Below are 17,033 nucleotides of genomic sequence, written 5' to 3' on the forward strand. Positions count from 1 at the left end.
GATGTATGTCCCTCTGTTTATATGTCCCTTAGTTACATGTACCTTGACATTTTGACATGAGCCACTGTTGTATATTCATGTGTCCCTCTGTTTATATGTCCCTTAGTTACATGTACCTTGACATTGTAACATGAACCACTGTTATATATATATGTGTCCCTCTGTTAATGTGTCCCTTCGTTACCTTCCTTGGTATTGTTACATGAATTACTGTATTGTATATTCTTACTATAATCTTTATTATGTTTAGAATGAGATAGGAATAATTTAACTTCAGACTCAGGATTCAGTAACTCGTCAGTTGAAACCTTCAATTAAATATCGTCATACCATAAGGCGAACCATATGAACGATATTTTTAATCTAATTCCTCACATGATTATTTTCCTTTTGTTTATGTATATAAAAGATGTGTATTATCATTAGCAGATCATATGCTTACCAATTTGTAAAATTTCAGTCTATTGGGGATGCATGACTAAGGCCATTTTGACGGGAGGAATAGCTGTGGCAGGATTGGCTTCATTCGCACCCTTCCTTGGTGTTTTTGGGTTTGGTGCAGCAGGAGTAGGCAAGGGCACTCTCGCAGCATCCTGGATGTCCTCATACGGTGGTACAATAGCCTCAGGAGGTGTGTTCTCTACCTTACAATCTCTCGGAGTCGTCGGTCTTGGAGCAACAGCCAAGGCAGCTATAATAGCGTCTGGAATGGCATTGGGATGTATTACTGAAGTGGCATAATGTGACTCAGATTACTGAAGCGTCTGATAGCAAGACACATGGGGGGAAAAGAAGCTCATTGTCATCTTTGTTTTCTTACACTCATTGTGAAAAAATATATCCACTATGTCCGATATTTATTTTAATTAATTTTGATCCATTTATTACGATATTATTTTGATTTCAATGCTGCACTGATATAATTGATGATTTCCACAATTTTGCTTAAAGGATTGACTGATGCTTTTGAAATTCTTGATCAGTTTATTTTATTACATCGGTAAGGGGCTATTGGTTTGGTCTATAACTTCCGATGAGAACATTAAGTTTTGTCTACGCTCGATTTGCTTTGATTTCTGCAGGCAGTTTTGAATATTCATTGACTGATTTGTATCAGACTTGTCATTTAAGATTTAAATTGGGCTGTACTAGAAAATAAATTGTGTATTGGTAATTTCCATATACTATCTTGAATATTCACCAGACTTTGCCATGTTATGGGTAAATGTTTCGATAATACATCTATTCTGCTTTAGACTCTGAATTAAAAATGATAAACGATGTTCTGTAGATAGCTGATTTCTTGATCTGTAGTTCACTAAGTCAAACTTGAATATATTCATGGACTGATCTTCACAAACTTTGTCTTAAGGACTGTTTTGGTTGATCAATTGATGTTCAAAAATGACCCAGATATTTACATAATTAGTGATGTCATCTTAGGTAGCTTCAATTGGTTTCAGAGGCTAGCTTGGATGTTTATAAACTGATACTTCCTGGCTGATCTAGAGATATGCAAGCTACATTGAATCATCAATGTGTTTAAACTGATACTACAACAGATACCTGACTGGTCTAAATATGCGAGCTACATTGAATCATCAATGTGTATAAACTTATTTGCATGCAACATGTCAGAAGGTATGTGTCAGGGTGCTACAGGCTGCTTTGGAATATAAGTGTAATAGGTGAATATTTAACTATATTAGTCAAGAAGATGAATTCTGATTGTTTAATTATTTCCGCATCTTAGCTTGAATATTTATGGACTGATTTCCGTAAAACTTTACCACACGTTTTTGTTAGGTGATATAGACGGATTTGAAGGTGAACCATCACCATTCACTCAGCTAGCAGTATACATCGTAACTGGCCTCGTGTACAGCTCTAGATTTTGTGGTATTTGACACAGATATGTTACCCATTAACCGGTGATGAACTACATTTTGCCTTGTTTTATATGTTTATTTTACAATTGTTTTCGTTATAAATGAAAGGACTTTGTTCAGTGAGAAAGTGTGAATATCAATGTAGTTATTAATGTTAAGTTAAATTTGCCAAACCACATGGCACTAATTTCATACAGAAAGTTTCATTATAACGTAAAAATTAAAAGCCAATCAAACGTTTTTAACTTACGGAAATGTTGCACAACCTTGTTTTAAAGTTCTTTTTTGCTTCTTTAGATTTGAGGTATACCTGTGGTATGTCATGCATTGTTCTGCATTTTCAAGTATAGCCTGAGTATGTATAAATTATCTGAGCCTGAGTATGTATAAATTATCTGAGTCTGAGTAAATGTATGAAATATCTGAGCCTGAGTATGTATAAATTATCTGAGTCTGAGTAAATGTATGAAATATCTGAGCCTGAGTATGTATAAATTATCTGAGCTTGAGTAAATGTATACATTATCTGAGCCTGAGTATGTATAAATTATCTGAGCGTGAGTAAATGTATACATTATCTGAGCCTGAGTATGTATAAATTATCTGAGCCTGAATAAATGTATGAATTATCTGAGCCTGAGTAAATGTATGAATTATCTGAGCCTGAGTATGTATAAATTATCTGAGCCTGAATAAATGTATGAATTATCTGAGCCTGAGTAAATGTATGAGTTATCTGAGCCTGAGTAAATGTATGAATTATTTGAGCCTGAGTAAATGTATGAATTATCTGAGCCTGAGTAAATGTATGAATTATCTTGACATTTTGTTATACTAAGTGTTGCACTTGCCTTGTTGGTGTTGTGTTTTACCACGGTCTTGGATAGCTAGGTACGATAGGGGAGGGAGAAAAGAGGTAAATTATTATTTAGGAATGAAAATATGGAAATTTTATTTGTGGTCATAACCTAGTGTTAGTTCTGTCCCCATATTCCAAAGCCTTTGTTGAATTTCTAAATATCTCATACCTACATAATATTATAATAAGATGACTCAGTTTGACTGCCATTGCATGTAGAAAGTCAATATGGTTAGGCTAAGCATTATCATGAAATTGCTGTCATATGCTATCAAGTCAAATAATAAAACGATTATTGCTTATTATTCTGTTTGTCTCATTTAATTTCATAATATCTTGGGAAATGTATAGAAAATGGGAGAATATTGAGTTTAAAAATGAACTGAGAACCAAGGAACAACAAGGGAATACCGTCATGTTTACAAACCATAGTTCGAACTCAAAATCGATAAAACTAGGAACAAAGGACAGTTTTACTTTAAAAAGTACAATGAGAATAAGACCACGTGTTCCGGAAGGGAAAGCATTTTCTGCTTCATCGACGTCACCCGCCATGTTAACCTTGGTAAAATCCAAGTAATGCCACATCCTGTCACCGAGAACTCGGATAGTGGCAGCGAAATCACAAGACAAAGTGATAAGCACAATACAAATTAATGACCTTCATATCACACAAATAAATAGCATACTTCCCAATTAGATCACGATGGCGACCATAATCATTATCAACATGCATTCTATCACAAAATCATACCAAGTCTTTGACCTGCAAGTAAACCAAAACAGATGTATTTATCAGTACATTGGGACAGACGGCCAACCACTCTTACAAGGTCTACTAGGATTTCGATTTGAGGCAGATTGAGATTAAAATCTTATTTATATTTTAAAGAAATAACTACTAAGTAAATCCCATATAAGAATTAGAATGTTTATGGAAAAACATTTCAACGAGTAGCACCAGGTGATAACTAACAACCGGTGGTACATGTATATAGTTCAATAATGAGTAGGGTTGTTAAACCGGACAAATTTTGGAAACCGGTCACTCGAACAACTTTCCGATCGAGTAATCGGTTAATCGGTCAATTTGGTAATCAAACAATCAATAACAACATCGGCAGCGCAACGGTATCACTCCGCTATAGCTTCGACGGTACCGTTGGCACATCGGTAGAACAACGGCCGCGCCTCGGTAACACTGATGTGGAAGAAAAGTGGTTTTCGGTAGCAAATCGGCTCTTACATCGGTAGAACAACGGTATCACAACGGGAACGCCGGAACTACATCGGTATTGCTACGGTCAATTTAGATTTTTTTAAAGTGCTTTCTCGCCGGAGCTATGCCGATTTTCTCGCCGTTGTACTTTTTTTGCTCCGGTTTAGTCCCGGCGAGGAACATCGGTAGGCCCTTTCAACGCATTAGACCACAAACGTACATGTACATATTAATTATCAGGATAGTTTACTCGCATATTTCAATCTGAACGCAGGAAACAGTTTCTTGTATCCGCTGTAAGTATATTTCATGGACAAAAAAACAAATGTTTGAATACAGAAAGGCGTTATCTGTACTCGAAATCATATGCGGTGGTATTGTTATTTAAAACAAAATTAAATCGACAAACGTTTTAAGACATGCTTGCTCATTCAAGTGTATCTCGCCTATAAAAGTTTACAACTTTGTATTCTGGCTTCCTTTTAAAATCTGTTCAGAATTGTTATAGTGTTGTCGGCATCTCTTTGTCAAAAGTGCAAAAAACGACACTAACATGTAAGCATGAACACTGTTTTTATTACAAAACTTTTCGATTTTTGTCGCATCTATTGTAGGTCTAAGCCAGGGAAACAGGGAGGTCCCCAAGGTAACAATTATTCGGTTATTGATTTTGTTAACCGGTTCGTGGTCTCCCGACCGTGTAACCGGTTAACCGGCTAACCGTTTACAACTCTAATAATGAGTGTTGATTAAAAATATAACCATCTTTAATCCACAAAATAAAAGATGATCATAATTCTGCAATTGTAATTTTTGTAACAAAAATATGTCTCTTGGTGCAAAGATCTAAAAAATACAAAAAAAAACCAACAACAGCTTAATCATGTATGAAATGTTATTTGACCATTTCATTAATAAATCAATATTTGTCTTCTGACAATGCATCGTACGCGTGTTATTTGCAGATACAAGGTTTCAAATAACATTCACACACAAAAAGAGTCTAAAAAAATGGTAGCTTTACAATGGTATACATTTTATAAATTAAGCAAGACATTTATTGAAAAAACTTATTGAAATAATAATACTTGTATCGGTATACGTGGACATTTTGATATACCTGGATATATATTAGTTCCTAAACTACCTAAAGGCGATAGTTAATTATCATGCTTTCTTTGGTTTTAACAGTCTTTTGTAGAATAAGTGAGAAAAATTATTATTAAAACAGGCTTTATACTTACATCTGTTCTTCAATTATCATGTTTCCTTTGACCAAATATCGTCCTTAATTAAAAAATGGGATGGTGTCCAAAAGGTAAAATTATTTGAACGATATGCCAATAATCTACTAAAATGCAGTGTAGATAATTCATCGGAATAACTTGGGGATCTCGAAGTATATTGAATACAAACCAAACCTATTTGATCCGAAGTTGTCATAGTTACAGATATGGTCCGAAGTTGTTGTCATAGTTATAGATATGGTAGCATTTATCCAGAGTTACACATGCTTGCCGATACAGTACGACCAAACGACTTGAGTATACTAAAACAATATAAATTAACGTTTATTTTCAAAGTTCAAGAATAACTTAGAAAAAAATCGTGTTTTTTTCCCCCGCTAATAATGTTATAATGTTAAGAGTGACAAATTCCGTAGATTATTTGTTCAAATATTGGGAGAAATATGGGTTTTTCCAACGTTTCCAAAGGTATAAATGGTTAAACATATTTACACATCATATATATAGAATGCAGGCGCAATGCATTATATATTTCATAAATCACTAAATCACTGCCTTTGTTTGTATCCCTACAATGGGGTTCACTTTGAGTGGCGTTGTTCTTGTAGAACTACATAGATTTTAATAGAGACAATAATTATTATTCACATTACAGCCTTTGCCACAAAAGTATACGTTCGTAATACTGGGAACTCCGGGGCAATACACACGCCATGCTTACACATAAATTATGACTGCACCTATTCAGAATCTAAAAATAGATTATTTAACTCTTATGCAGTTACTAATAACACAACCCGGTAACACCTGATGGACGATGGACGTCAGTGATAGACTGATAGGTAAGTGTTTTGCGTTTATTACTTTACCTTTAGACACACACTTATTTGTTTGATTGATCGACTACTGAGAAATCGTTGTGTAGTTAATTATATATTTCTGTTCCTTTCGTAGTGATCGAATCTCACCAACTGCAAATACCTTGTGTGATTAGCTAAGGTATATCAGAATGAAGTCTTTTGAAATAATATAAATGTATCTATACCAACATGGTGATATTTTTTTTTTTATATTTTTCGTTTGCCGATGTTGTTTTTAACTAACATTGTTTTTATTGGGTGTCGACGAAATTTCGTTCTTGTATTTTTTCTACATATACGATGACCTAGATAATATGTGTAAACCGGGAAGTAAAGCTGTGGTTAGCTTTTATGCATATATATATATTTGAGATATTTTGTTTAGCTAGATCTTGAACTACCTGTTCAATATTATCACTATAGAAATTGCATACAAATGTATTAACAAATAAACTGTTTACGCTTGTATAGATAAATTTAAGGTAATGGTGTATCCGAATGACGAGGGTGTTCCAGCATTAATTGATTTAACAAATGATTTTTGATAGCTGTGGTGGGTAACTACAAGTGGTGTTTTTGGTTGGGAGGGCCTTGCAATCGATTTTGTAACATTCTCTCTTTTGACATATTCAAAACACAAAATATAGTGAAATAGTTAGTCACGTGACATAAACATCGAGGTTATTTAGTGGGATTACATGTTGTTTTCGTGTCGAGGTACATGTAAACCCGATAACACACGATAGCTGTTGTAGTAATCTATGTGAAGGTAATTGCCAAACAGACCAAATGTTTTTACATTTTAAAATTTCCCGACAATAAAATAATGTAAAAGTATATAAATTGTGCATGTCACTATAGTATCAACACTTTGTTAAATAAAAGAAAACTAGACTATTCTGGAGCTATCGCTTTTAATACAAGGAAATTTCATCCATTTCTAAATTTCTAACCATGTATGTAAACTACACCTTGTTGTCTGATGATATATACACCCTCTGTTAAAACACTGGTACTTCAATAAAATCACAATTAAAAATATCTGATCTGGTCTCCAATATAGCCACATATATTTTAGCTAATTATCATTGATTAGTTAATCATCCCCAGTGGTACAGATTTCTATAGTGTCTACGGATGACGTACATTAATACATATATTTGTAGCTATGAAATGGAACTGAATATTTGTCCATATATATTTTACCCAAGCAACAATTATTGACGCTGTTTTTATCTACGACAGAATATCAATATTTATCTGTATTCAAGCCAGGGTATAAGAATTACAAGGTCAGCATATATAATGATGACGTTACTCCCCTAATGAAAAGAAAACGGTTTATGTGTAATAGTATGTTGAACTACCAAACCAAACAAATATAAAACGTTTCAACTGATCACCAGCATATATACACAAAGAATCAGTAAACATGACTGGTTCCACATGTGGTGAGAGAGATAACATGTCTCGTTCAATATGTGGTGAGAGAGACATCATGTCTCGTTCAATATGTGGTAAGAGACATCATGTCTTGTTCAATATGTGGAAAGAGATATATCATGTCTCGTTCAATATGTGGTGAGAGAGACATACTGACTGGTTCAACATGTGGCGAGAGAGACATTATGACTTGTTGCATATTTTATTACTTGTTCCATATGTGGCGATATTTACTGTTTCAGATATATATTGTGGCACAAATGGATTGATATGTTTCTAGTTGGTTTCAGAAGCCAACTCCGCAAGTAAGTGACGCAATTTTATAATCAGCATTCCTTAAAAGAAATAAAGGCGTGAAATGCTAATGGGCAGAACTAAATCTTCTTAGACAGTATGACTTTCAGCTACCTTAGTGTCAATCTAATTAAAATCAGACCTCTAAAAACTGCTCCGTTACCTATACGCTCAGTGTAGGTAACAGAGCGGTCTTGAGGTTAATTAATTTTAATTAATTAATTTCGAATTAGATTGTCTTAGTGTAATACAATGTGGTAGATTAGTTAAACATTCATTTGATCATTGTTGAGTATGAAATATTATATATATTTACTAGTTATTGGGAAAGGAGAAATGCACCAATCTATTCACATGTAACTTTTTATATAAATTTTGTATATAATGCATGCTTTTAAACAGACGGTTTGTTATGTTTTATGCGATGTTCTGATATACAGTAAAGCGTGGCGTAAATAGTTTTATAAACCTGACACGGATAACCAAACTTAATGGCAGACTACACAGACATCACATTCCAATCAAAGGAGAACAACATGTAGATGGTATATGTAATTAACTATTTTAAACTAGTGGCAGCCGAAGGCAGCTCCGTAGACAAGTACGATCTCCAAAGTGACCTCCCCTCACTGGACTGGGAATTAAACCTCGTACTGGACGAAATATCACAGGAAATGACTGAGGAAGATGTCGACAGGATGAAGAATTTCTGCGCTGGTTAGAATATTTTACGTTTATATTTGTAGAATAGAATTAAAATCAAATGTGAACGCGTATCTTTCTACTATGCGTAAACAGATAGTTCTAATTTTGGTTTAAGGGGCTTTGTGATTCAGTTTTTCATTTCACAAAGATTTTCTTGAATATTGCATCTTATATAAATTCGAAAGGAATTGGACAACAGGCGTCATGCCTATACAAGCCCTCTCGTTGTGTTTCAATGAAAGGATAAATCAAATAAAGTACAAGTCTGCCATGTATCAAAAGAGTAAAATACACGTATATATGTTATAACATATTTATATAACTCAAATGTATTAAAACATTACACATCGATCTGTGTCGACATTCTTGATGTTGGATAATTTCACCATGAAGCAGACTTTAACAATGTTCGTGTTGATGACAAATAATAAATTATAATATTTACAGGAGAAGAGGGAATACCTACCGGGGTCCTTGAAACCATCACCAGTGGCCTCCATTTCTTTAAAATACTAAGACGCCAGAACTATCTCGACCGACACAACCTGTTATACCTACAAGCAATGCTGTGGAACCTTGGAAAGAAAAGGAGGACATTGTATCAGAAATTATCGGAATTTGCTAAACGTTGTGAATTAGAGCCATTAAACTTTTTCACTTCCGAAGAACCCTTGAGTACGTCATTTTTTCATAAATATGTAATTTGAAAGAAAAAAAATAAACATGGGTAGTACTGGCTTCTATTCCATCTTGTTAAAAATGGAAGACGACATCATGCAAATATTGATGAAGAGCTGCAATTCATAGTCACTAATATGCATTACCTTAATAAAATATAACACATTGTTTCTCTTCAAAGAAGATTCCAAACGAGTAAGAGTACACACTCCGCGTATTTTTCTTAGCTAAGATTTTTTTACAATATTTATGATGGGTTTTATATTTAATGCGTGCTATTTACATGCTAGTCAACATTACGTCATCTGATTTTTACAGTGCGAGGTTTCCAGTATGTACATTTCCATGTTTCGGGTACGGATACCAGTGGACGAGAAGTCAGTAGACTCCAGGCCCTGGTGTCAAAACTTGTAAGGGTACCGCTTCACTTAGTACACCTTAACGGTATAAAACCGTATCGAAGCATCATCATCACCTTCCGACTCCCGATGGATATGGTGCAAGCCCTCACGAACCTCACATTGGAGGAGAAGGGACTCTTACAGAATGAAGGAATCGACAGTTTCTTTATAGGGAAAGAGGAAGTCAGAGTAGCACGTAAGACACAGCATTTATTCGTATTCTAATTGATTAGAGATAAACGTTGATTTTGTCTAAAGCAGCAGATTATTCCATTATAGTCGAACGTTCCTAAATATAGTTATAGTATGATAGATAGTTTGACCATATGCACCATTCGATTAACACAAACATTAATAGTGATTTCTTTAGAAATGTTAATTATGAACTCAATCAACGAAGCTGGTAAAGACACTTCAAATTAGGAAACGACAAAAATTACAGCGTTAACCAGTAAACATTGCTTCAGTTTAACCAAATTTGAAGGTATAATATTGGATTCGAGAAGACGAAATCTGTGAAGTTACTGACGAGTTAACATAGACAAAGAGTTTTATAGAATGCTACCGGCAGGGAGCTAACATTTCTTTCGTTAAAAATACAATTAATATATAGTTTGTCACCTAGAATATCTCATGTTGGATGAGAGTGAGAACAGGTAACGTTAGAAATAAGTTTCTACATTTGATCGAATTATATCCTTGGCCAGAAAAACGCTAGCCCTTTTTAAGGGTATACTGCCGATATCTGCGCGCATGCTGTAGCAAACATTGGATGACTGGTTAACTTTACATGTTTTTGCAAGTATTTAAAAAACACACCAACTTAAAGTGTTTATAAGGACTCGCATAAGTAAACACGTCAATAAAGATTTAACCTTTAACATAATACGAATAACTCATTGACCCTTCACTAATAACAACCAAAGTTGACCGAAATATCTTACATCATCAATATGTAACAAATTAATATATAACAGGTGACGTTTTGCTTTTCTTTCTATTACCCTCAGATAGACCGATTAATTTCCAATTTGATATGTACAACATTTGCTTGTGCTTTTGACGTGAAACCTAGGTCTGGGAAATGAGAGAAAATATGGCAAAAATTGTTGAATAGTATTACTTAATTCACGCTTTGATTATGTGGGATGGGTTGTCTATGCTTGTCCCTTTCTTATTGCCTTTTCTACATATCAACACTTCTTTATTGTTGTGTATTTAATATTTAACATTTCACACTCCTTTATTGCACTAGTGCATGCTTTCTTTCAGATGAGAAATCGGACATCCCTGCAAGGCTTAGTGAACGAGATGAAGTTATTAAACTTATGAACCGAAACAGGACGCTCGGGAAAGAAGTAGAAAGTCGTCTATTAGACATTTCTGAAGAGGAAAGGAAAGTTGAAAAATTGAAAGATGATTTGCAGCAAATGAACGACACTTTTCGCAAGGTATTGACAATACTTATGAATGGTAGGCAAGTTCAAACTCATATCGACTTTGACAAAGAAACAGTACTTGCTGAAAAAATCAAGGAATTCGATGGAAAATATCCCAGATGCTCTCATGAACTGCACGAGCTGTTGAAAGTCCAGAGTGTTGTTGTTAAGCAAGCACAGGGGAGTACATGGAGCCTCTACATCAACGTAATGGTGACAGAGTGTGAGGCGCTGTATAGACAACTACATGGTGATTTGTATGAACTGTACTTACAGTGTGACGCCGATACTGATTACTGGTCTAACGATCATCATCCATCGGAGCCTTCTACTCCAGGTTCGTTGATAAAGAAGCGAGCATAAGTTGTCATCAATTACCTCAAAAAGATTGAATAATACTTATGAATAACCATTAAGGTGTTAATAAATTAATTAATTATAAACAGTTCAATGTTTGAGTTTAATGTTACTTTTACAACAGAAGTTAGGGTTCTATGTTATCAGTGTTCAATATCGCATTAGCACTTATGCTATTCTATTCTATGCCATCCTTTAAGAACAATGTATTATACATAATTTTAACTTTTTCATAAGTACCATTTGTTACCAAAATTACATACATGTTCCTTTTCTTCATTGTCTTTAATATGATGTTCATATCTTCTCTAAACTCATTAGAAACACGAATAAGGGAAACACCTGGATATGTATAAAGCCAAACAATTACGTTACCGTTATACAAAAAGGTGTAAACTGATGTGTTCTGTAAGGTGTGATATTATTTCCTTCTTTCTCCTCAGGCCAATCAATGACTTCCTGCGTTTCCGGACAGGATGCAGTCCTCAGGGAGATATCGATGGGATTAAACGATGAACAAAGAGCTGCATTCAGGGAGAGTATTGCTTTGTCAGAGGAGGAAGAAAATGTTTTAAAGAAAGCTCCCCAAGAATTTCTTGGACTTATCATTGGGAAGGAACCACTTCCAGAAGGAAAAGGTATAATTTGATTATTGCCAATTTTGAAAAAAAAAATGATTTGATGATGCCAGGAAACAATAAGTGTTTTTGAGTATTGACACAGAGTTGAAAACTTTCCTCACCTTGCGAACAGTTGGCTGGTGATTGTCATCACCACCTCACGAAATAAGCGAATATTTAAAATGAAGATGTGGATTGAGCATTGCATGGTAGTATTATGATATATGCCTGGCAAATTATCTTTCATATTAATATATACATACGAGGAAAAAATAGAAGTACAAGTATTTGCTCATATTGATTTTTCAAAGATTTAGTTCTTTAAAAAAATAAAAAGAGACTTATAGTGTGCTTTGTCATCTCTTCTACCAGAAATACTTTGACTGAATGAGCTTTATTTAGTGCAGTTCTGCTCGAAACGTATGAAAAACGATAAAGGATGTTATGGTTAGATCATTGACCCGTCTATATGTTCATAATGCTATGTTGCAGACTTAAAACAATACCTGATCGACACACTAGAAGCTGGTGGAAACAGCGACGTGGAACACGTCAACCACTGCTTTGATGCCACAGCATCTACAACGCATGAGGCAAATGTCGATCATCATGACCTTGACCACCCAACGGCAATGTCCACCCCAAAGGCCGGGACAGCTATGTTGCGACGAAGCGCGAGTGATATTTTCCCGAAACCTTTTCGCGGCCCTTACACTGTAGATGATCTTTACATGAGATTAATGGCTTTCAGAGACGTCATACCAGTATTACTGAATCAGCTGCCAGCTACAGACAGGCTTAAACACAAAACATTGAGAATGCAATCCACTCCAGAGGTTTTATTACATCGCAATGTGTCAATGTTTCAATGAAGCACGTAGTGGTAAAGTGAAATTTTCGTACAGAGGTCAATATCAAATATGGATACCTCTTAATCCTGACGTATTCTTATAAAAGAATTTTCCGGTTACTTGTGGAATCCACTCAATTCAATATCAATGTATAAGAATTTAAGAATTTTCACAATAATTCTGAGCATTCGGTTGTGTAACCAACGTTTCAATAGACCGCCCGTCCCTAACAAAATACTTACAAAAGATTTAACAAGGTATCGACAGGTATCTTTTTTATTTATCTTCAAATCTGATTTTAACAAGTCATTTTCTATTTGAAATGTTGCTTTCTATTTGAAAAGATGTTACATTAAAGGACAGTAAACAACCGATGAGAATTATAATTAAAGAACTGAAATATTACCACTATAGCATTACATGGAGTAGCATACATGTATCTTGTAAAGAGAAGTTTTACATCAAATCACTTATTTCAAACGTGGGGTTCTAGTCCGACAGTCGATAGTCTTATATAAAACTGTGAATGTTCAAAGGGAGGTAACTAGTGAAATGTCCTCAACTACAAATATGCTATATGCTTACCAGAAACGGTTGTTATCACTCATCTGGTTTTATTACAAGGAAAATGAAATAAGATAAAATGGTTTGCTGCAGCGACAACACACAAAATAGAAACCAAAAACCTATACAAATATTAACAACGGGAACAGAAGAAATGCCAAGATCACAAAAAGGATATCCCTGTTAAAGACAGGTTATGTGTTGGTTATCTTTTATATAATGCATAGCTCACAGGTTCTGGCATACAATTAATGCATTAGTCTGACAGCTCATTGTTGGACAACAAGGCCCTTAATACGATTGTGAGATATAATGCACAGCTAACACGTTGTGATAGACAATTAATGAAGAAGTCAGAAATCTCATTGCTTGGCAACAAGGTCCTAAATACGATGGTAACCTTATTCTTCACCTTATATGGATACCTGTCCGGAAGAAACCATGTCTACTTATTGGTCAATAGGACTTATCTATCAAGAGCATCCAGGTACTGTTTTCTTTGAGGGAAGAAAAGTTCCGATCGTGACACTGATGTCATAGAGTAGTTATGAGGTGAATAACATTATTATACTGGTAGAGGTAAATATTAAATTAGACAAGTAGCGATTTCGTTTGTTTAGGAATAGGATAAGCATTCCCCCTCAAAATTAGTCCACCCTCATGCTATATCAATAACTTTTAATCCTCTTTTATGATTCCAGTGTACCTATTAAGCTTTATGGAGCGTTGTTCATTAACAAGCCAATATCAGTCTACTTACAGTACAATATTCAAGAATAATCTATAAAATCGAAGAATGTTTACGTTGCCGTTTCATTAAACAACCAAAATACAAAAAGAGAATTCGATTGAATTATGCACTTTCTAAATCTTAGATAGGAGCACTGAAATACATTAAAACTTATAAAAATTTGAATGTAACCATAATTCCAACACTTATTTAAACAGCATTGAGTATCCCTGCACTTTGCTTAACTGTCAATATGAAATTCTCAAAATTCCAGTTGCTATGTTCCTACTGTCAACACAGGGTTAGTTTAAACAATATTTTATTTCATCACTTGCACACTACATTACAATACAGTACAGATACAACGAGGATCGGAAAACAAGCTATAAGCTTATATTAATTCCTCTCCTCTAGTACAGTTGCAGCAATTAACATGGACATTTAAACACATCATTGATGAGACGGACAAAACATCATTTAAATAATGAAAAAATAGTAGTTATACATTATTTGATTCGTAGTAAAAGACATTGACAACGAGCTGTTACTTAGTAAAGAATAAAAAGAAAATTGATTGATAAAGATTCCTAGGGAATCACATAGAAATAGTTACCTCAGTGGTGTAAAGGAAAACTAATTTATATATGCAATAGCCATTAAAATCTGCTGCTGTTGATCATGACGATAAAGTTCTGCATGGAAATGAATATTTCTGCATTTTGCATATCATTTAGTGTGGGATCACCCCATAAAAGAACATCTACATTGTCATGAATATTGTATTTAAAGATTATATCAGATAAGTACTGCTGTCTGTTACGAGAATAATTAACACAAGTAAATAAAAAATGAAAGTTGTCCTCTATCAGAAAGCCACAAACACAACAAGGTGAGTCAGAAAGGTTTTTGTGGAATACATGTTGGTTTAATGAGCTACATTGTAGTCGGAGTCTAGCATGAACTATTTGACCTTTGCGATTACCAGTATAAAAATAGTTTGGTGCATGTCTGATACTGTTATTATCAAGATGTGTTTTTAGTACCTGAACTGTTGAATTTTCTCTAATATTTAGCGGTAGTTCATTCCAGAGGCGAATTGAAGAAGGTAAAAAAGATTCCATATACAAGTTTGTTCGTGTTTGTACAGTCTGATGTAAGTCGGATCTTCTTGTATAATATGTATGATTGTCGGAAATTCTTGAAGGGACTAGAGAAGATAGATAGTTCGGCGATATTTTGTTGACCATTTTATGATACTGTATTAATTTGTGTTTTTTACGACGATTTGCTAGTTTTTCCCATTTGGTGTCTCTATATAGAAGTTCTATATTAGATAATTTGGTACCCCCTGTAACGATTCTGGCTGCCTCTAGTTGCACACTTTCTTATTTCTCACTTAGATAATTTGGTATATTGTCCCAGACTATGTCAGCGTATTCCAGATTTGGTCTAACAAATGATAAATACATTATTTGTAAAGAATTTCTATCAAGATTGAATTTCAATTTTCTTAATACATTTAGACGTTTTGAAGCAGATTCTATCATATGATTTATATGAACATGCCATGAAAGATTTGACGAAAACCAAACACCAAGATGTTTGTGACTATACACTTCAGAAATAACACTAGTATTTAAGTAAAGATCACCATGGTCAGGTTTCAAAACTAATAAGTAAACTTTCGGTTTTGTTTGGATTTAAATTAAAGTTACCAGCCATTTATCAGCCCATTCTTGAATAGTATTAAAATCATTATTTAACATATTTCTAGCCACCTTGGGATCGCCCACTATTATGTAAAGAGATGCATCGTCTGCAAAAAGGCCCAAGTATTGATCCCTGCGGAACACCTGCCGTAATATTTTTGAGATCTGAAAACTTCCCGCCCAAAACTACCCTTTGCTTTCTGTTTTCCAGATAACTTTCAAACCATTTGATAATTTTATCCGATAAACCCGCTACTTTCAGCTTGTATATCAACCCTTCATGCCAAACTCTGTCGAACGCTTTACTTATATCACAGAAGACTAAACGAATTTCTTTACCAGAATCTAAAGCTTTCACAATATCATTTGTAATATAAAGTACTTGATTTACAGCAGAGTCACCGAGAGTAAAACCAGACTGGTGTTCTGTACAAAAAAAATGTTTTTCTCTTAGAAAATTGTACACATATTTAAAAACACAACGTTCTATTAGCTTGCGCACAATACTTATGAGAGAAATGGGTCTGTAATTAGACACAATAGTTTTGTCACCTTTTTTAAAAACGGGTGTCATGTTAGCAATTTTCCAACTGTCTGGATAAATACTATCATTTATAGACTTTTTGAAAATACAACAAAGTGGCTCACATAATTTATCTTTCCCTTCTTTTAAAAGTTTAACGTGTATTAAGTCAGGACCGGTTGCCTTTGATACACCAAGAACACTGATTGCATCGCTGACATCTTGTGGTGTTATATTGAGTGTGTCTAGATGTGGGAGAGGAAATGCATTTTTAAAGGAAGTGTAGCTTGTGAACTATTTATAGTGGACTGTTCGGAGAAGTAGGTGTTAAATGCTTCAGCTTTACATTGATCATCGTTAATTACCACGTCATTACATAATAAAGGAGGGATAGAAGAAGATTTCTTTGAAAACCCAGTAAACTTGTTAGCTATTGTCCACCATTCCCGTGAAGGAGATTTTGTAAGCTGAAGTTTATCAGCTAGTTTATTAAAATATTCTGCCATAGCTTTTCTTGTAGCATCAACACAAGCATTTCTTAGCTGTTTAAACCTATTCCAATGAACTTGGTTCTGAGTACGCTTAGCTTTCCTATGGATACGTTTACGTGACCTTAATAATGTTCTTATATTATTGTGCATCCAA

At 34.4% G+C, this 17,033-nt stretch overlaps 2 protein-coding genes across 2 annotated transcripts in view; both read left to right on the forward strand.

The window, feature by feature from the left end:
• LOC110445836 (tenascin-X-like) overlaps window positions 1-1,460 on the forward strand; it is a 66,729-nt gene extending 65,269 nt beyond the window's left edge. Inside the window, exon 7 of the mRNA XM_021490645.1 lies at window positions 461-1,460. Coding sequence (XP_021346320.1) covers window positions 461-741 — 281 coding nt within the window. The 3' untranslated portion in view covers window positions 742-1,460. The remainder of the gene's footprint in view (window positions 1-460) is intronic.
• Window positions 1,461-6,003: 4,543 nt separating this feature from the next.
• LOC110445837 lies at window positions 6,004-13,267 on the forward strand. The gene is made up of 8 exons (XM_021490646.1): window positions 6,004-6,056; window positions 7,760-7,822; window positions 8,385-8,528; window positions 8,964-9,191; window positions 9,513-9,791; window positions 10,868-11,371; window positions 11,835-12,029; window positions 12,504-13,267. Coding segments are annotated over exons 2-8 (1,731 nt in total). The 5' UTR covers window positions 6,004-6,056; window positions 7,760-7,821; the 3' UTR covers window positions 12,884-13,267.
• The last annotated feature ends 3,766 nt before the right edge of the window (window positions 13,268-17,033 follow it).

Source organism: Mizuhopecten yessoensis, unplaced genomic scaffold (assembly GCF_002113885.1).
Source record: "Mizuhopecten yessoensis strain PY_sf001 unplaced genomic scaffold, ASM211388v2 scaffold2383, whole genome shotgun sequence".
NCBI classification, from domain to species: Eukaryota; Metazoa; Mollusca; class Bivalvia; order Pectinida; family Pectinidae; genus Mizuhopecten; species Mizuhopecten yessoensis.

Coding starts and splice junctions, on each gene's coding strand:
- LOC110445837 (XM_021490646.1), top strand. Junction 9,792..10,867: donor AGAGGAAGTCAGAGTAGCAC/GTAAGACACAGC, acceptor GCTTTCTTTCAG/ATGAGAAATCGGACATCCCT. Junction 11,372..11,834: donor ATCGGAGCCTTCTACTCCAG/GTTCGTTGATAA, acceptor CTTTCTCCTCAG/GCCAATCAATGACTTCCTGC.